At 41.0% G+C, this 20520-nt stretch overlaps 3 protein-coding genes across 7 annotated transcripts; 2 read left to right on the top strand and 1 right to left on the bottom strand.

The window, feature by feature from the left end:
- LOC105159632 lies at nt 8008-8652 on the top strand (the record flags this gene model as incomplete). The annotated part of the gene is given in 2 exon segments (XM_011076743.2): nt 8008-8267; nt 8381-8652. Coding segments are annotated over 2 exon segments (350 nt in total), but the record flags the coding sequence as incomplete, so codon positions are not given.
- Nucleotides 13077-16496, top strand: LOC105159633. Of its 4 annotated transcripts, none has more exons than XM_011076747.2 (12): nt 13085-13285; nt 13398-13451; nt 13583-13768; nt 13845-13940; nt 14064-14129; nt 14223-14313; nt 14939-15006; nt 15113-15178; nt 15272-15322; nt 15504-15568; nt 16004-16073; nt 16173-16496. In XM_011076747.2, exons 1-11 carry the CDS (start codon nt 13271-13273, stop codon nt 16065-16067), a joined length of 822 nt encoding a protein of 273 aa, XP_011075049.1. In that variant the 5' UTR covers nt 13085-13270; the 3' UTR covers nt 16068-16073; nt 16173-16496. The 4 variants fall into 4 exon arrangements, with proteins under 4 accessions (XP_011075051.1, XP_011075050.1, XP_011075049.1 ...); XM_011076746.2 differs by having other exon boundaries at nt 13090-13285; nt 16004-16083; XM_011076749.2 differs by lacking the exon at nt 15504-15568 and having other exon boundaries at nt 13077-13285.
- On the bottom strand, nt 16875-18631 carry LOC105159634. 2 transcript variants are annotated; one of them, XM_011076750.2, is made up of 6 exons: nt 18412-18631; nt 18257-18264; nt 17916-18154; nt 17346-17706; nt 17182-17259; nt 16875-17063 (listed from the first exon to the last, which is right to left on the bottom strand). In XM_011076750.2, exons 1-6 carry the CDS (start codon nt 18614-18616, stop codon nt 17010-17012), a joined length of 945 nt encoding a protein of 314 aa, XP_011075052.2. In that variant the 5' UTR covers nt 18617-18631; the 3' UTR covers nt 16875-17009. The 2 variants fall into 2 exon arrangements, with proteins under 2 accessions (XP_011075052.2, XP_020548842.1); XM_020693183.1 differs by lacking the exon at nt 18257-18264 and having other exon boundaries at nt 18515-18631.

The raw sequence follows: 20520 nt of genomic DNA on the forward strand, positions 1-20520 counted from the left end.
ATATATATATATATATATATATATATATATATATATCAACTGAATTGGTGGCTGCTGGGCTGGGGACATGCATGCATATATATAAGAATATCTTTAATTCACATGCAGGTGTATCTATGTAGAATGAATAGAATGATATTGGGTAGTGGACAAAAAGTAAAGAAGGTGATTGTGATGTATTATGCCCTGGGAATAGGAGGAAGAATTGAATATGATTCTGTTGAAGCTTTTTATTCTGGGAGAGAGGCATCAGACATGCATTACGAGTTGGTGCTTACGTTATTAGTTATTATACGACGTACCCAACCCTGGCTATGCTATATATATAAACATGAGCAGCAGAATCAACTTTATTAATCAATTTTATTAAATTGCTTCACCACTAGGCAGTAGCAGTAGTAGTGGTGGTGGTGACGATGTGGAAGGTTCAAACCCAAATCATTTTGTCTCTTAAACACTGCAACCGGCCAACTTGTTGGTAGAATCCGACGCCAATCCCACCAATATTCTCATCAACTATTATTATTAGTATATATATATACTGTTTCCTCCATCACATAATTAACAATCCTCATTTTTTCTACTTAATTATTACGTAGGTGCGTACGTAGTTGCTCATCAATACCACTACCAACTGCCAAGTTATTAATGGTAAACTAACAATTAAGGAAGGAGAGAACCATATGGATCAATACAGTTAATACTAAATTAGTTAATAATATTAATTAACTACCATAATTGTAAAAAATAGTAGATGTTAAAGGATTTGATTCTTGATTTTGTTACCTATAGCTATTTAATTTCACAACTGTATGTATATATATATGCTGAAGACTGAAGTTGATTTACATAGGAAAAGCGAATTCCATTATAACAATATCACCAATTGAATGAAACGGCTTTTTGCTTTTGCTTTTTTCCTTTATCTTCTTTATTACAATTACATAGGTAGATGTAGTTGGTAGCTGTAGCTGTAGCTGTAGCAGGACAAAATTGCGATCAAAAGAACACCAACATGCACATTAGCCTCCACCCACTTCATTTTCTGCTTTTATATATAAATGTGTATTAATATACCAACAACAAAAACACAACAACATCATCTTCTTAATCTAAAAGATATATAGATGGATGGATGATAATGGAATTCCGTATAGATGGATGGAATCCTCCTCAGAATCTTTATTAATCTTTGGAATCCACCACTGCAACCACATAAAAGATTCCCTTTTAAAACAATTATTAATAATAATATCAATAATTATTGTCTCCCTTCCTCCCTCCTATTAATAATATATATGTAATATATGTATCTACATCCGTACCTCCTTTGACTAGTTTCCAATTGTTCATATAATTAATGGCAATGGCTCCTTAGCATAAAACATATGATGTAATAATAAATGCAAGTTAGATCAGAAACTCCACCATCATAGCATAATAATCTCATTCTCATCTTTAAGTAGTAACAAGAAGAATTCCAAGACTGTCACTGTCTCACGAGGTGCCTTTCGCAAAGCGCAATGTGTGGTTAGTAGTCTGCTGACTACTTCTGCCAATCTCAACACACACTCCCGCTCGGTACTAACGCAGCGCGCCGACAGAAACCACAATACGAAAGCAATAAAGCAACGACAGCAATTTAAACGCACGATTTCATAAAGTAGATTGCATTAAACTGAAAAGTGCAAATACAATGATCAACAATGCTAGAGCAAGGGGATCGCATTGAGGAGGACTCTAACACGTCACTAAGCCAAACTTCTTATACTCATTCCCCCTATAATAGACTTAAAAAAATAAATCCTATTGAAAGCACTAGATATTGAAATAGCTGAAAAATGCACCTCAGGAGGCGTAACGTCCCCCTAAGCAATCTAAACAACAGAAAGTAAATAACAAAGCAGTAAAAGACCAACACCTAAGACTCTAAGATTGTGGATGTCCAGCGTCTGTCGATGAAGGCTGAGTGGTCGGCCATGTAGAACGATTGAGTGGCCGAAATGCACGTCAAGGGTGCCGAGTACGCGGGCGGCCCTTGACATTCTCCCCCACCTGAGATAGCTACATCCCCAGATCTATGGAAGCATGGTACGCTTCAACAAGAGGTAGAAACGCCTTTAGGTTTGTCACTCGTTCCCAAGTGTCTCCTCTCTGTCGCATCCCCTCCATTTCACCAAGTACTCTATGTGGTCTCTCTTCGCGGTACTCGTCACTTTGTGATTCAGGATTGCTTCAGCTACCTTCTCCTTAGTCTTCATCAATTCAAGCTGTGGGTAGCTGGATTGATTGCAGGTTTTATCCTCCTTATCTGCTGAATACTTCTTCAATTGGCTCACATAGAAGACGTTGTGGATCTTCCATCAGGGTGACAACTCCCCCTTGTACACTATCGTTCCAATACAACTAACGATAGGCAAAGGGCCAACATACTTCTGCATCAATCAAGGATCTCTCCCCCTTGATGACTTTGATAATCTCGGATCCGGGACCTTCACCAGCATCACGTTTTCCACATTGAACTCGATGAAGCGGCGATTCTGATCTGCATACTTCTTCATCCGCTTTAAGGCTGTCTCCAGGCAACTTCTAGCGATATCGACGTTCTGCTTCCACTCCTGGGAGAAACTTCGAGCAAGAGGGGATCTCACACTTTGTGGGGTGTTAAGAGTGTGAGGAAGGAGCGGCTGTTGCCCAGTAACGATTTCAAAAGCGCTCTTGTTGGTGGAAGAGCTCTTTTGAGCATTGAAATACAACTGAACGACATTAGGAGCTTCACCCAATCCTTCTGGGTACCTTGAATAAAGTGCCGAAGGTAGTCCTCCAACATAGAATTAAAGCATTTTGTCTGGCCATCGGACTGTGGATGATAGCTCGAGCTCATAGAGAATGTGGACCCGAGGAGTTTGAACAGCTCGATCCAGAAGACGCCAGTGAAACGGGAGTCTCGATCACTAACGATGTCCTTCGGCAAGTCCCAGTACTTGATAATGTGCTTGAAGAAGAGATGAGTCGTCCCTTCTGCTGTAACATGTTTGGGAGCTGCGTAGATGTAGCATATTTTGACAATCAGTCCACCACGACGATAATAGAGCCTAAGTCCCCGATCTTAGGCTGCCCTGTGATATAATCCATGGAAACGCTCTCCCATAGACGCTTAGGGATGGAAAGTGGTTGCAGCAAACCAGCCTTCTTCTGATGGTCTGCCTTGTCCTTTTGGCATATCAAGCAGGTGCGGACATATGTCTCGACATCGTCCCGCATCTATGGCCAATATAGGCCCTCTGTACCAAGGGATACGTGCACTCCTGTTCTTGGTGTCCCGCTCAAAGAGTATCGTGGCATTCCGAAATGAGTGATTTGCTTAGGTCCCCGCCTCTCGGCACATGTACGCAGTTTTCTTTGGTCATCAACAATCCATCTTTGACCCAAAATTGCCAAATAAGGCCCTGCGCTGTGGGATCTCTCGGCAGTAACTCCCGCACCTGATCATTCACAGAGATAGCAACTGCGCTAGAGGAGAGCGCTGTTATCGACTCCAAATCCGCCCTGCGGCTCAAGGCGTCTGCTGCATGGTTGCTGGAGCCGGCCCGATACTCCATCACAAAATGAAACTCTGATAGTAACTCCTGCCAATATGCCTGCCTACTGGTCAGCTTCGGCTGCGACATGAAATGACTCACTGCAGTGTTGTCCGTCCTGACCACGAAGGGAGAGCCCAACAAATAATGTCGCCAAAGCCGAACACAATGAACTACGGCTAGCAATTCTTTCTCGTCCACTGAATAACGCCGTTCAACATCCTTAAGCTTTCTGCTCTCAAAGGCAACTGGATGGATGGCCGTCTTGCATTAGAACCCCTTTTAAAGCAAAGTCTGAAGCATCTGTCTCCACCACGAATGGTTTCGACATATCTGGTAAGGCCACCACAGGATTTGTCACCATCGCTTTCTTCAAATCATCGAAGGCAACTTGGCATTGGGGCGTCCAATTCCAAGTCCCAGTCTTCTTCAATAAGTCTGTCAAAGGCCGTGCTGTTGCGGAGTAGCCCTTCACAAAGCGCCGATAATAATTCGCCAAGCCGAGAAATGAGCACAAATCATGAACATCGCTCGGTGGTCTCCACTCCTCAATAGCTTGAACTTTCTTTAGGTCTATTCGAATGCGTCCTCTCTCCACAATGTGCCCCAAGAAATCGATACTCTCCCGAGCAAACGAGCACTTCGACACCTTCACATATAACTCGTGCTTGTGGAGTCTCGTCAAAACATACCGCAAATGGTCCTCATGCTCGACCAAGGTTCTGTTGTACACCACAATGTCGTCTAAGTACACCACCACAAACTCATCAAGAAAACCGTCAAGTACTTGGTTCATTAGGGTCTTGAAGGTTGCGGGAGCGTTAGTCAGGCCAAAAGGCATGACAAGAAACTCGAAAACTCCGTACCTCGTGACAATTGTCATCTTCGCCTCATCGCCCTCCTTGATACAGACCTGCCAATAGCCTGCCCTCAAGTCTATCTTTGTAAAATAGTTCGCCTGACTTAAACGGTCGAAGCAGTCTGCCACCAACGGTATCTAGTACTTGTTCTTCACAGTGATCTTGTTCAGCGCCCGATAGTCACAACACAAAAGTAGGGAGCCATCGGCCTTCTTCTGAAACAGAACTGGCGCTTCATACGGCGACTTAGCGGGTTTGATGATTCCGCTCTCCAGCATATCCTTCAACTGCTTCCTAAGGTCCACAAGCTCAGGTTGCGACATCCTATATGGTGCCCTGGTGGGAGGTCTCGTGCCAGGCACCAACTCGATCTCGTGATCCGCTGCACTCTTCAGCGGTAGGTTCCGAGGCAGCTCATCTGGCATCACGTCCTCAAACTCTTTCAACAGCTTCTTTATATCGCAGAGGATGGGCCCTAACATCTCCTCCATCTCCTTAAAATGAAGAGTGCACAAGTAGGATGGCTTATTCCGCCTTGCGCCCATTCTCAAACTGCATGGCCGAAAAATTTTTCTCTCCATGTGTGTCCGGCCAATGTGGGGATGATGAAAGGTTTGGGCCCCAACATCATCAGCGAATCAATGCGCAGCAAGATCGTTGTTCGCGTGTCCTGCAAAAATTCAAGACCGAGGATAATCTTGAAGTCGTCCATCACCACGACAGAAAGATTGGTCTTGCCCTCATAAGCACCAATTTTAATCAGCACAGACTTGGCCACACCAGCAATGGGTTGTGCGGCCGAGTTGATCGCCTTCACTCACCCAACTCCCTTCTCCAGCACGAGCCCGAGTCTCGCCACTTTGGTGCTCGCAAGGTAGTTATGAGAGGTTCCTGTATCAATCATGGCACGGATCGGCTTGCCATGAATCCTTACATCAACCAACATCAACCCTTTCTTCCTAGAATTCAGGGGCTGAACTTCTTCTTCTTTTTCCGGTTGTTTCACAGTAAGAGCCCGGGCAATCTTTCTCACAAGGGGTGGCACAACTCTCTTTGCCGCCATCATGGACAATGTAGTACACTATTGGGATACGGCACCCAAAATTATCCTCATCCTCCTCCGAGTCATTCTCGCCACCTGTCGATGCTTGTGGCTCCATACTTTCGAGGGCGACGCCTTATCGGTAAAGGTCGCCAGTGCATTCAGCAATTGTTTCTTCGGGCACTTCCGAAATTTATGCGGACCAATGCATAGGAAGCACCCGCTGCTCCTCTGTGGTGCCCCCTATTTGTTCTCCTGGGGCTTGTTCCTTCCTGAACTGTCCTGTGAGCTACTCTGCTCGTGGGGCTTTTCTCTCCCACCTCTATTGGAATTACTCATGAACGATCTCGTCCCACCCGGCTTATTCTGCGCGGGACTAGGCGTCGTCTGCCTATCTCTCCAAGTCTCTGAGTTGAAATCTGCCAAGCGTTCGGCCGCTGTCATAGCCGAACTCAAATCAGTCACCCATTGGTGCTGCAACTCAAGTCTCGCCCACGGTTTCAAGCCTTCCATGAAAGTGAACAGCTTGTCCTTCTCCGATATGTCTCAGATGTTCAGCATAATGCTGAGAAAGCTTTCACATATTTCTGCACGAAACCTGTATGCTAAAGCTTCCGTAATGCCCGCTTGGCATTGTACTCAACATTCTTCGAGAAGAACTGCTCTCGGATCGCCTCCCAAAGAAGAACCTACGTATCAAGCTGCATTTGATGGGCCTGGATCTCCGCATACTTGGCACGCCACCACAACTTAGCGTCACCAGTCAGATACATGGTTGCAGTCGACACCTTTCTTACCTCGTCCTGCACATGTACCGCAAGGAAGTACTGTTCCATGTCAAAGAGGAAGTTCTCGACCTCCTTCGCTTCACGAGCACCGTTCTAAGCAACAACATGGGTGCTACTCACAATACGTTGGAGCAAATCAATCTGAATGGACATTTGCTCCATGTCACGCCGCATATCGGCGAAGCCATCGCCTCCAAAGGCACCAGCCATCTCTTGAATCACCTGACGACATTCGTCCAACTCCGAATTCAACACCGTGATCTCAGATTCTAGGGAAGAGACCTTCTCCTCCAATTCCGTCAACCGAGAGTGTCTGTCCTCCGGGTTCTCAGCTCGCTCGCTAGGCCAGGCTGGTCGCGTGCTCTCCACATCTTGCCCCGACACTCTCGCAGCAGCAGCATTCGCTTGGGTCACCGCAACCCGCCTCGCCCCCGTCTCGGCACGAGGCTCTGATACCACCTCTCACGAGGTGCCTTCCGCAAAGCGCAACGTGTGGCTAATAGTTTGTTGACTACTTCCACTAATCTCAACACACACTCCCGCTCGGCACTAACGCAGCGCGCCGATAGGAATCACAATACGAAAGCAATAACACAACGACAGCAATTCGAACGCACAATTTTAGAAAGTAGATTGCATTAAACTGAAAAGTACGAATACAATGATCAACGATGCTAGAGTAAGGGGATCGCCTTGAGGGGGACTCTAACACGTCACTAAGCCAAGCTTCTTATACTCATTCCCCCCTATAATAGGCTTAAAAAAAATCATATTGAAAGTACTAGATATTGAAATAGCTGAAAAATGCACCTCAGGAGGCGTAACGTCTCCCTCAGCAATCTAAACAATAGAAAGCAAATAATAAAGCAATAAAAGACCAACACCTAAGACTCTAAGACTGCGGATGTCCAACGTCTGTCGATGAAGGCTGAGTGGTCAGCCATATAGAATGGTTGAGTGGCCGAAATGCACGTCAAGAGTGCCGAGTACGCAGGTGGCCCTTGACACACTGGGATTCCATTCCATCGCCCCATATATATATATATATACAACTCACATTCATTACTCTAGGATCTCAGTCCGTACAGCCCAATAACTATACAAGTTGATAAGGCCTACAGTACTCCTACCCTTCTGTTCCCTTATCATGAACACCCAATTCATATTCAAGACCAAAGCAAATTCAGCCCAAGAAAATCCAAACGCCAGCCCATCAACCCCACTTATTGGATGAAGGATTCATGTTGAAAATAAAATAGGAGCATGAGACACAAAAGCAGTTAGTTACATTATAGAATGCTGAAATCATTACAATTCAATTGTCAGCACATCTTTGTATTTGCTACATATCTATCTCTCATGTATTAATTAGCTATATATGAGACGAGGAAATTTGGCAATTTCTTGTTTCTTCCTTCCCAGCTTGAATTGAGAAAATATTCATCTGCCTCCACTCCATACATGTGATATAGGTGCAGCCTTACCTACTCTTTCTCCAAATTAGGATAGGAATGCATTGACGATGACCATATCAAAATCAAAGGAAAAGGAGCACTAGCTAATAATGTTTTTCTAGAATTAGAATCGCCTTGGACTTGGCCTTCGCCTACCTTATTGGAAAATTCTTTCATGAATGCAGTATGCCAGTTGGAGGGAGTTGGTTTGACTGGGTATGCCAACCCATAAAGAAACACACGACTCAAACCCAAACTAGTCACAACCCCACCAAACCAGCCTACGCGTTTCTCATGTATGTAAAGATAAGAAATACAACACCACCATCAAATCATCCCCATTTCCCTCTACTCCTTCCAGAAATAATATCAATATGTGCCCTCTGAGATTCATCTTGGTCTTCTTTTCGGCTGTCTTGGCTGGTTATTTCGCATGGAAGTCGACCATCGCCACTTCCCCGGAGGCCAACTCCATCACATCAGATCAGGAAGAAAACACTTCCACTTCCACAATAGAGAAACAGCAACTTCAGTTTCTCAAGGTACCTAGTTTGTTGATTTTTGTCCTTTGAGATGGTCTTTATTTCCTCCTACCTACTCGCTTTAATTATTTATCTCACGTATTAATATTTTAAAACTCTCTTATTAATTTCAGAGTGTAGAAAATGGGTTCTGGGTGTTGATTGATATGGCAAGCGGGCGATACCTGTGGAGGAACATCAAACAATTCAAGACCACCAGCTAGAAATTAATATTAGCTAGTTCTGATGACTAATTTTAATCTGTTCCTGTAAACCCACTCTCTCCTCTCTCATCTACCTCATTCACTGCAGATAATATATATATATATATATATGTATATGTAACAGTTATTCTAATTCCAGCAGCAACATGGACATGATAATTGGAATCTGAATTCTTTTAATCTTTGCTTGTATAATCCCCATGGATCTCAAGTTCCTGATCTGCCCAAGTACGCACCTACCCTTGTTCACACTCGTACATAACTCATGTCAACAAATCAGTAACTTGTCAATTTCCACCCAAAAAAACTCTAAAGTTTCAATATCCAGATATATATAACCAACCAACCATATGCGTACGTAATTCTAACTACATAAAATTGAGATGCAATCCAGATTTTTGGTTTTTATCTGTTGTGGTTTAATTGAACAAGAGGATTATTTTTTTTTTTTGACAAGGAAAACCAACAAACTTTCAATCGAGAGATACAAGAGCAGCAACAACAGGGGGCAAAACATGACCACCCTCAACAAAGCCACAAGCTGATTGAGCAATGAAATGAGCTACCGAGTCAGCAGATGGCTTAACCAAACTAAAACGACAAGAACTCAAACCAGAAACTAATGAAGGACAGATCTTGAAGTTTCTTGACCAGAAACAAGAGGATAGTTTTGTGCAATGTTATAGAAGCAGTTGGTGGAGCTGCAAGATTAATTTCACTTCACCACTACCACACTAGCTAGCTACTTGGTTGTTTGTGTATGGCCTGCAGGGACCAGCAGCAATACTAGTAGTATACTATAATACCCAATTCCAATTGAATGCCGTTCAGTTCAGTGTGTTGGAATGGAAACCGCTTCAATCCCTTCATTATGAATTAATATTAGATATAAGATTAATTAAAGTGAGTTCTATTGGTTGAGGTTAATTAATTAAAGTGTGAGGTTTGTAAAAACCAAAATTCTCACAACCCATTTAATAGAGGTCCGATTATGTGATGTATGTAATATTGTAGGAGTACGTAGTTGCACTTGCCACCTCTTCACCCTTTCCCTCACACAAATCCATCTTCTAATTCCAATCCCTCCTAATTAATATTTATATTTTATTGGTTTACAACCCAAGAAACAATAATAAAAAAAAAAAAAAAGTCATCGTCTTGGGGTTGAAATTAATCCCAACACCAATCCCATTTAATTGCACAAGACAAACATATGACATTCGCCAATCCATTACCTTGAAATTCATATCATCTATAGCGTTAGGGTTAAGAATGGTGTTCAACAGCCCACTTCTGGTGGGGGTTGCCAAGCTCTCCGCCCATGCTTGCCAATACATAGCTTGCAACCCTGAACGCCTCAGCGCCGATCAAGTCCTCCACCTCCTCTTCTGTTTCCCCTTTCAGCAGCTCCGCCGCCTCGCCTTCTGCCTCTGGACATTCTTCTGCTTCCCCCCGCCCAACAACCCCTATCTCATCTCTTCTTCTTCCTCCTCTTCTTCATCCTCCGATTCCGATCTCCTCTATGATCTCGACCAACACCTACACTCCGATTGATTCTTCCTCCCTTCCCCCAACCTCTTGTACAGTTTCATTCTATTTCCTTTTCCTATTTCCTTCTTTTCTCATCGTTAAGTTTTACCCTTCGAATGTGAAGTTGGTCTAGTTCTTCAGCTCGTGCACGTACGCGCATCATCTGATGTCCAACAAGAGAAGATGATTCTGAAATGGCAATCATCGTCGTCGCTTGGCATGGTTTTCTTTTTCTTATTTAATTATGTCTTTTTTGTATTTCTGAAGATCTATGGCGGACCTGTCTGAGTTTCAAATATTTTTTGATGGATGGATATTATTATGCTCAATTTCATTGTCGGAAGAAGGATGATTGTATTGGGGTTACCCTGTTGTGGGCATGCTGTGAATTAGTGTATCGTTGCTTCTGAACATGTGTTTTTTTTGGCGATAACAATGATATGGATTCGGGAACCTTAACATTAAGTTCCAACCTCCATCTTTATTTGCCTTTTATTCATGACTCATATGTGCCATTGTAATGGGACTTCTGTTTTCAATGGGGACTCATGCTATTGGCGAGCACACACAATTTCATGTGTTCCACCAATAAGTTGGTGTAGCAAAAAGTTTGCTTTACTTGTCGTGTTGAGATTCCGATCCCATTTTCTAACATTTCAAACGTTAGTAAATTAGCTTGAGCAACCTATCCCCTTCCACTCCTGACGTCCAACTCTGCATCTGATCTGCTCTCTACCTGCTAATTCACTTTAATTTTTAAACAATTTGATGGTTTTGTACCACCAGTTAAATCAGTTTTTAATTCAATTCTGTCAAAGCAAGTTCGTATTCAACAAAGAAGCTACTCTATGGATGCAAAACAGAGTTGAAAACTAATGATGCATAAGAATCCACTTGTTTTTAGGTTCCAGAATAAGGATTCCTCCTACACTTCTTCTAGGAAATTTTCTCTTTTGCATCATTTGGAGAGATAACAATATCTTGGTAGCTTGAACTGTATCCATTTATTGCTTTTACAGAGCTAAGAAGCCTACACTTTTTTTCACACTTGTACTCTGCTTAATTTTACAATGATTAGTTGGTTGAAGGCATCAAGACTAGAACAACCAGAATAACATGACAGTAAATCTTTATACACTTAATATTCTAATCTGTGTTTATCACTAGATTGTTTTTCTACAGAATGGTAAGGATGGATGTGGGATGTCTATAGTTTTTTCGTTGTTGTACCTATAGGTAATATGTGGTGCAAATTAACTGTAAGCCATGATTATCGACTTCTTAAGTTGGTGATGATTCATCTCTACATAATTTCGTGAAACATAATTCAGGTTTCTAATGTATGAACTTTTTACAACTATACTAGAGTTGGATACATCAAAATTTAGAATTTGCACATGAAAGAGCGAAGTGGAGAGGAAAGAAAAGAAACCATGGAATTCTTTCCAGAAGTCTAGAACATGTGTAAGAGATGTACTGAGACCAACATGCTACAGTTATAGCTGCTATCTGAAGCTTGCCGTTTAATAGTCCTAGTTGTGTGCCACTGTGGATCCAGAAGGGCATGAATTGCTAGAAGTTGCCTCTTCCTTCCTTTGGAAATGTTGGCTTGCCTGCTTCAAACCTGCTGATATCACTTCTGTAGAGGAAATGTGTTAAAGGAAGTGATGAGCCGTTCAGTTGGCATTGGCATGAAGAAGTATTTTAAAGTGTTTGTGTTATGCTTGGTGCATTTATTTTGTTGATACTCCTGTACCATTAACTATGTACAGAGCAGTGTTTGAAGAAGAGCACTTGTCTAGCTTGCTTTATATTCTAAATTCAATAAGAAATTATCATGTTGGCACCTCCGCTGAAGCAGCTATCTGGAAGAGATATTAGATTTGTGTCATTCACTGAATCCTACTATTCTCATGCCTTGGCACTGAATTTATGGTTTCCTTCTGTTATCTCAGGTATTATTTAATGTTTTTGTTTTGATAAGTGATGCTAGTTTGGTTGGGAACTTGTAAGTGATGGTGATTTGAGAAGTTGAATTTCTCGGGCAAAATGGTGGTTGGTACATTGTAGAATGTTACAGAAGAAGTGTTTATGATGTGGTTTCAGGATGATGAGGATAGAGTGGCGAGTAATCTGCTAGACATAAATTGTGGGGGTTATAGAATATCAGAATTGATGCATATATGTATGCTCTTGTCTGACCTGCTATGTTACTTGCTGGTTTACAAAGGGAATGAATACAAATTATTGTGGCAGCCATGATTTCAAGGTTCCATGCATGTAAATATATGTGCAGATGGATGGTTTCAGGAAAATAGGGCATAATTTATGTAATCTACAGTAGTGAATCGGTTATGAATTTGCAAGATGCTGTAATATAGCAACTCATATGTGATGAGAGATATGGGTTTACAACAGAGAAGAAAGGTTGGGAGGATCTGAGAAAGGCCAAATTCATAAAAACCGAAAAGACAATCATATTCTTAATTCACAGTTCAATATCAGGTACCCATGATGCGGAAGTTGTTGCTTGTACATTTGTGCATACCAACAGGAGTTGTAGTTTAATCAGAACATGAACCATATTGCTTCTTTTTAATTATGATTTGAGAAGCAGCAATTTGTTTACGGGAGGGAGAGAGGGGAGCATTGTTGAGTTGAGTTGGTATAACTTGGGAAAGAGAAAGATGGGGCGACGGCTGTGGGAGGGCCACTGGTAGGTGCACACACACAAGTGTACTTCCAACATAATCAAACAACAGTGTATGTGTAAGAAAAGAAAACGAAAAGCCGTAATCTGTCTTTTAACAATTGCGCGTATGTATGAAAGTGGGTGAAGCGAGGCAGACCGGCCACTCACAGACTCAAGAGTGTAGAGTAGTCCTCCTCGGCCCACCATTATCAGTCCCTCAACTTGCCATTATTGTAATAAATATTTAAAATTTACTCCATAAGATAAGAGGAGTATTTAGTTTGTTATTACTATTAGGTATAACAATAAAGAAACAACAAAAGAGCTACGAGTCTTTGATATATATATATATATATTACTTATTGTGTGTAGTAAGTAGTAAGTAATGTATAGAAATATGAATTTAGGAAAGCAAAATGTGAAAATAATATAATAATGTTGTTGAAGAGTGTTGTAGACTTTCTAATACCTCTACCAACCCCCACCCCTCTCGTTTCTCTACTATTCCTCTCTTCCCTTCCCATAACTTTCTTTTGTTCTAAATATTCGCACTACTCTTCCCTCGATCTCTACTATCCATGGCGGCAACCCAGGTTTTTGGATTCACTCATTTCCTTTTGCATTCTTGCGTCGCTCCATCCCTCTTCTTCCACTTTATTTGTTTCTCATGTACGATTTCTTTTTGTTGTTGTTGTTTCTGCATAGGGTTCCTCGTCTCCCCATGTCGATGCTGTACTCGATGTCATCCAAGCTCACCAGGTTATATATATATATTAAAAAGAAAAGAGAGAGAGAGAGAGAAAGAGAAGAACTCATCTTTCTATTGCTGTAATGTATAATAAAAAGCCACAGATGGATATTTTTCTGAATTGTGGTTATTTGTTTGTCAGGAAAAAGCGACCAGGCTTCCACCTGTAGAGGAAGTAAGGACACTACTTCATTACAGCTTACGAGGAATCCTCTCCACTTTCTCTCAGAAGCACGAGGGGTATCCATCAGGCTCCATGGTTGACTTTGCTTGTGATGCTTATGGATCTCCAATACTAGCTCTTAGTAATTTAGCACTTCATACAAAGGTCCCTCAGTCTCACTATCCCCAACTTGCTATCAATCTGGTGCATTTTAAATTTAAAACTTTGCTTGTTGGTGCAGGACCTTTTAGCCAACCCAAAATGCTCTTTGCTTGTAGCAAAAGATCCTGATGACAGGACTGACCTAGTGATTACAGTGCACGGTGATGCCCTTCCTGTAATTATCACCTCCTCCTATAAATTTCACTTTTTGGCTTCTTGGTGAATAGATCTTCATCTCTTCTCACAGTTGTTTTTGCCTATTAGCTTCATTAGACTTGGAACTTTATGATTTACATAGGTCGCTGAGAGCAATATGGAAGCTTCTCGTACTGCATACATGACTAGACATCCTGATGCATTCTGGGTAGATTTTGGCTTTACTTATTTCTACTACGTGTTTTTTTATTGTTCCGAGACTTTAATAATTTGCTAAAGTTTCACATTAACTATTATGAAGGTTGACTTTGGTGACTTCCAATTTCTGCGCTTAGAACCTAAGGTTATACGATGTGTGTCTGGTGTTGCAACAGCTACATTAAGATCAGGAGGTTTGTATACTTAGAAGCCGTTTTCAATTTCTTTTCCACTGCATGCTTTTGATTCTCTCAATTAAATGCATATTATGTGGTTAGCAATTGAGGAATGAACTTTGAGAACAGCTTATAAAAGCACCATCACCAACTTTTATATATTACAGACCGCCTAAGATGGAAACAAACTGTAGAACTTCCAAGTTTGCAGAGAAAAAATCCATAAACAAAGCTCAAGGAAGCAGAAGAATATTTTTTCAGATACTTGTATTTCATCAGTTTGAACAGAGATGTACAGCAAGCTATATACACAAGGAAGAAAGAGGTTGAAACTAACAAAACTGCTACTAACTAACTCGTAAACAGAATAATGAAGAAAGCGTGTTTCAACTAATCGAAACGCAAAATACATAGAAGCGCCACAGCTTTAAAATTAAGTGCTGGAGTCCACCTCAGCGCCACGTGGTACGGTGACATCCAGCTGAGCATCGTCTTCAACCTGCACTCTACTGTGGACTTGTAGCCTGTTTTGCTGATATCATAACACAAACATTTTCGTTTCTCCATCTCGAGATGGTTGCATAATAATTTTCATGTTGTTCCCACTATCATTGCTTAGTATCCTTTGTTCAAATAATTTCAGAATTCAGCAATGAGGAGTTTAGAGCAGCAAAAGTGGATCCTATATATCAATTTTCTAAGCCTATAACGGTATGACGATCCTTTGTTTATCAGCGATATCCTCTTTTTCTTTCCCGGGTCATCTTTGGGTGATTACTTTTTCTAAATTCTGCTAGCTTTTTAACTTCGCTTCCAGTCCCACATGAATAAGGATCATGCAGGAGAGACAAAGCTGATTGTGCAGCACTCTACATCTGTGCTGGTACTTTTTACATCTACTTCGTCATTGATTCTCCTTAATAATATCCTGAAAATGGATCATGATTTCAAGAATTTTTGAATTCTTAATTTTTAGGTGGAATTTGCGTACATGCTGGACGTGGATAGTCTTGGTTTCAATGTGAAGGTAATATTGACATCTCAATGCTCTATTTATATTAACATGTCTCTCCTGTCCATTCACCTAAAGAAAATTTGCTTTCTTCACTTTTCTAGGTTTTCAGTTGCATACTATTTTTATAAATGTTGTGTTTTGTTCCATAAGACAGCCTATAATTCTTTTAAAAATATTTTCACTATTTTCCTAGGCTGGCTATCAAGGAAAGACTTTCAAGCTTCGAATTCCTTTTACAAGGCGTGCAACAGAGAGAAAGTGAGTAATCAATTTTAAATTAGTTGCTAAAAGTATGTTAAGAATCATATTTGGTATTGCGTCTTTATATAGGACACATTTAGAGCTTATGGTACATGTGTTTTGCTAAAAATCATATGGACCGATGCAAATATATTAAGCTGATGCATAAATGGAAATATAGACCTACGTCCAATTTATTGAAGTAGCATAATTATGGTTGTTCACTTGGGCAACGTGGTCAGAGATAGGATCAACAGGAATAATATCCCCACGGAAGAAATAGAGGAAAAGAATCACATCGAAAACTTCCATAATCCACCTCCATGGATGCATCTTCTGTGCCTAGGTTGAACATTTGCTATTGTCACTTGCATTATTATTTCTTGCACACTTGCCTGTCATACAGCTCCTATTTCTTAATTTTTTTTGTTATTCTTTTATTAACTCGTTTAGGGACGTGAAGATGCTGATAATAGAAATGCTTCAAGTGGCCCAAAGCCAAGCCCAAGCAAGCTGAAAATAGGTTTGGTTATGTAAGTTAATAACTAGTTCTCGTATGTTTCACTGGTCCATCTCTAGGTGGTGTGCTGAATCTAGTTGAACTTTTGTCATTTCCATGCAGATACAAGACGGATACAGCTCTGAGTGTATGATTTTCATGTAAAGAAAAGGTTGTATGTGGGAAATGGACCATAAATGTAAGTATAGTGCCCAGTGTAGAGATTTTATTTCGTATGTGTGGTTTGCATTTTCAAACTTATGATCACTCTTTCTGAATACTCTTTCCGTCAGTTTCTGCATGTAGGGGTTATTCTGGCATTAAATTGTTGATTCTATTGCGTTTCACATAAATTTTCCTGATGTTACCATTGTGGGCAATGGACTTGTCTTTGCTCCAACCCGTCCAAGATTTTCTAAATATAATTTCTTCCCGTTGGCCTGCGGGTGCTGGAAACAAAAAAGAGTTTCAAGGGGGTTAATAGTATGGAGCTTGGCTTGGATAGATTATAAGAGGAAGAAGTGAACATAAACAAGGTAACACAGGTGGAGTGAAGTAACATTTTAGTGGGAGCAAGGGCTGCTTCTTCTGCCCCAGCCCCACGCGAACACTGAATTCAAATAAAGGGATTTACTGGTCCCACTATCTTATATTTACTTTGATAGGAATGTTAGGAGAGGTTGGTGTTTTGATAAGGGTGGGGTTCCCAATTCAGAAAAGAAATTGCGGGTGGGACTGGTGGTTCAATTTTTCATCAACAAAACACCCTATCTCCGTTCTAGTCCCTTTGTCATAGAGCAACCCGCTCCTCATTCACACACCCTATATAATAATAATAATAATCATTCACTTTCTAAACAATCCTTCATCATTTCAAGTTTGTACACCAGAGCAGACATGCCAAAAATATATGCAAGTACCAGTTAAAAAAGCAAACCCGGAAAGGAAACTCTCTCTCAGTCAGTCTGAATCGCTCTCTATGCTCCCCATTCCCTTCAGCCCTCTCGCTAATTTCTGCATTACCAATAACATTAGTCAACTGCTCGGAGTTCAGTAGTCTCCCCCAATAAAAACACAAAGCAAGAAAGCAAGCAGCAGTGGCAGTAACAGTGCACAGCGCAGCAGCACATACCTTCTTGCAACTCTTCTTTTCCCTCACTTCATACCTCTCCAAAGACATATCGGTCAGCCATGCCCCAGGACTCACCAGCTGCTCCATTTAAACAAACATCCAAACCCAAATCATTTTTTTTTTTATTTATTTCCCAAAAGGGATTAAACAGAAACAACACTTACCAGCAATGTTCTCTGTATGAGTTTGGCTCTTTTCTTTGGCCGCTGGGGAAGCTTGCAACCTTTCATGGCCATGAAATCTTCCTCTTTCTCTTTGCTTGACAGACCAATACACACCTTTGGCCATACAATTTTCTTGATAACACCACTCATCACATCACCCTTCTTCTTCTTATTATTATTATTATTGTTGTTATGCTTATGGGGATTCTCCTCATCCCCAACTTCATTCCCTGCATCCCTCTCCACTGTAATCTTCCCATTCTCTTCCCCTCCTCTTGTCGTGTAGCATCTCTCCTCCTTCTCCAAAGAACCCGATGATGACTTCCGGCTTTCCGATCTATGCGTTACTGCCTCTGAATTCCTGCAACCAAACAAATCCCACATCAGAAATCTTCAACCCCAAATCCTCTGTTCCAAGTAGACTCCAAACAAAATACTCTGTCTCACTTCATACCTTGAGTTCAGTTTGTTAGGGTGAATGATTACCGGGGAAAATTGAAAAAGAAAATCTTCAACAGGAAAAAAAAAAAACAAAAAACTCAGGGGCTTGGTTAATCCAGCCATGAATACCTTGTGTAACGGGAGGAAGGTTGAGAAAAACAAGCATCTTTCTGAGAAAGGGTGAGAAATCGGGAGGTGATTCTGCGGCGTATTCTAGAGGAAGAAGAAACTTCTGCCGGATTATGACCTCTAACTCTCACACATCTCAGCCGCTTTCTGCTTCCCCACTGCAAGAAAAACTCGGTTTCCGCCGGCGGTTTCAGTATCCTGGGGATGGTCCTCTCTTCTTTCTCCATATCTGCCAAAAACTGAGTACAGAAAACAAAAATGAGATATTGTGGTATTTTCAGATAATCATTCCAACTTTTGTTGAGTAATCAAAAAGAACAAGAGGAAATAGGCGGAAATACCGTAAGATCTGTGGTGGGTGATGTTAAAGAGAAATCCAGAGAAGGACTTTAGTCAAGTACACTACAAATACATCTTGAACACATACAAACCGGACGTAAACTAAGCAAAATCGTGTATGAGATGAAGGAAAGAAGATGATGAGGGAGAAATATACTTGGCAATTTCGCGTTAGTTCCAAGATGGCCAAGAAAGACTAGTGTATTGAGATTTGTATTGCGGAGCAGAAATGAGAAGTTGTATGTGATGAAATTTCTTACAGAGTTATTGTGAAGCAGACACCCTACTTTTCTTGCTTCCTCTCTGCATTTATCTTCCTTGTGTTGGTACGGTAGGCCAGCCTCACAGTCACTCTCTTCCATTTATTTATTTATTAATATATATAATATATATATGTATATATTCCTTTCGTTGGTGGATGATGAATCGTAAATCTACGGTCAAGAAGTCTTTTGCCAGAAGACATAAGCCCATTTATCATGGACTAAACGGCCCATTATCTAGGAAGACATATATGGTCCATTAAGTTATTGGACCCAAACTTTCACGTTAGAGAGAAGTGTAGTGTGGTTGAGTTGAGTTGAGGTCCACATGAATTAGGAATTAGGAGAGCAGAACCAGAATATTGGTACGAAGAGGAAGAGGACTTTATAACTGATAATAATAATATTATTATCAGGCTATGATTGAATTCAACCATCTTTCACAACACAAACAACAAGTAGTTATCTGTCTGTTCCACCATTTTTCCAACACAAACATCATATCATCACTGAGGCAGTTGGTTCACCTCCCATCCCCATGCATGGTTCATCCTATACGAGAAAAAATATCTGATGGATGAAAATATTGTCTAAAACGCCCGCAAGGAAGTGAGAAGGGAGACTCGATCATGATGATGATGATGATAGACAGGCAACATGATTGCTCGGTCCCATCAAACCGTTGGCCAAAGCTGTCTGTATGGCATCGATACAACCACTACGTACACCCTGTAATTGCAGCCTTCCCTAGCTCCCTCTGTGTTCTTTTAAAAAAATTTCAAAAGCAAAAGCAGAAAGAGGGCATTGTGGTTGTGGGTGGACCAAACCAACCAACGGTCACTTGGGGCAGGGGCAGCACACCACCACCCCCCACCCCCCACTGCCCATATTTATATATATAAATAAGGACTCACCACCAATGTCCACTATCCAGTTCCTCCTCTCTAAACACTACAAAAGCATATATATGTCATAGAAATCAATCAATCTCTTGTTTGCAGAAATAAAGCATGGAAGGCCAGACAGACAAATGGAGGCATTGAAGATTAAGATGCTGTTCGTGGCAGTCATGGAGCTGGCCGGCATGCAATTAAATGTGGCGGCGCAGGAGGCCCCTGCCCCGAGTCCGGCATCTGAGGCCACGACTTTCGTACCGGCTGTGTTGGCTTCGGTTGGTGCAATGGGCTTGGGAATGCTTTTCTGAATCAGGAGATGATGACGTTGCTGTTTCTGTTGTCTCGCAAGAGAAACCTTTCTCATCCTCTTTTTTGTTTTTTGGTAAAGGAAAATTCTTTCAACATCTATCTATCTATCTATATATTAATGGATCATATATGTAACCCATCGCTTTTATTATTAATTATTAATTATATAAGATATGGAGTATAATTCTTTGGTGAATTTCTTTTCATCTGCGTTTAGAAAATGGGTATGTGTTAATGGATCAAGTTCAGAAACTCATTTGAGGTGAATTAATAATGGGAATGTTGATGCTGTATATATACATATATACACACACATCAAGAAGATGATGAATGAATAGTGAGGGTGGGCATGGGCATGGAGATATGGTGGCAGGCAGCTCAACCTGAGATGGTTGGATCAATTGAGTTGTATCACAAATTATAGGCACCACACAAGTTCATCTAAAATATATCAGAGTCTGATAATAGTTGCTTCTTCCATCCTCACCTAATCCTATAATATGCATTCTGCCCCTAATGAATTAGTGTTACACCAATGATTAATTTACACAATTAAAAAGTATAAAACTAGTTTAGATGTAACATTTTAAAATAAAACAGTATATATATGTGTGTGTGTGTGTGTGTGTGAGTGTAAAAAATATTACAGAGGATGGTCACCCATCATCTTATGCAGATAAATTTGAAATTCCCAGTTCACTCAACTTTTGACCGAAGCAGCTTAATTTCTTGTTTATTAATGTGATTTTAAAAAAGAAAACGAACTGATCTGGAACAAGCTAATAAAAAAATGTCAGT

This window comes from Sesamum indicum, linkage group LG4, assembly GCF_000512975.1.
Source record: "Sesamum indicum cultivar Zhongzhi No. 13 linkage group LG4, S_indicum_v1.0, whole genome shotgun sequence".
NCBI lineage: Eukaryota > Viridiplantae > Streptophyta > Magnoliopsida > Lamiales > Pedaliaceae > Sesamum > Sesamum indicum.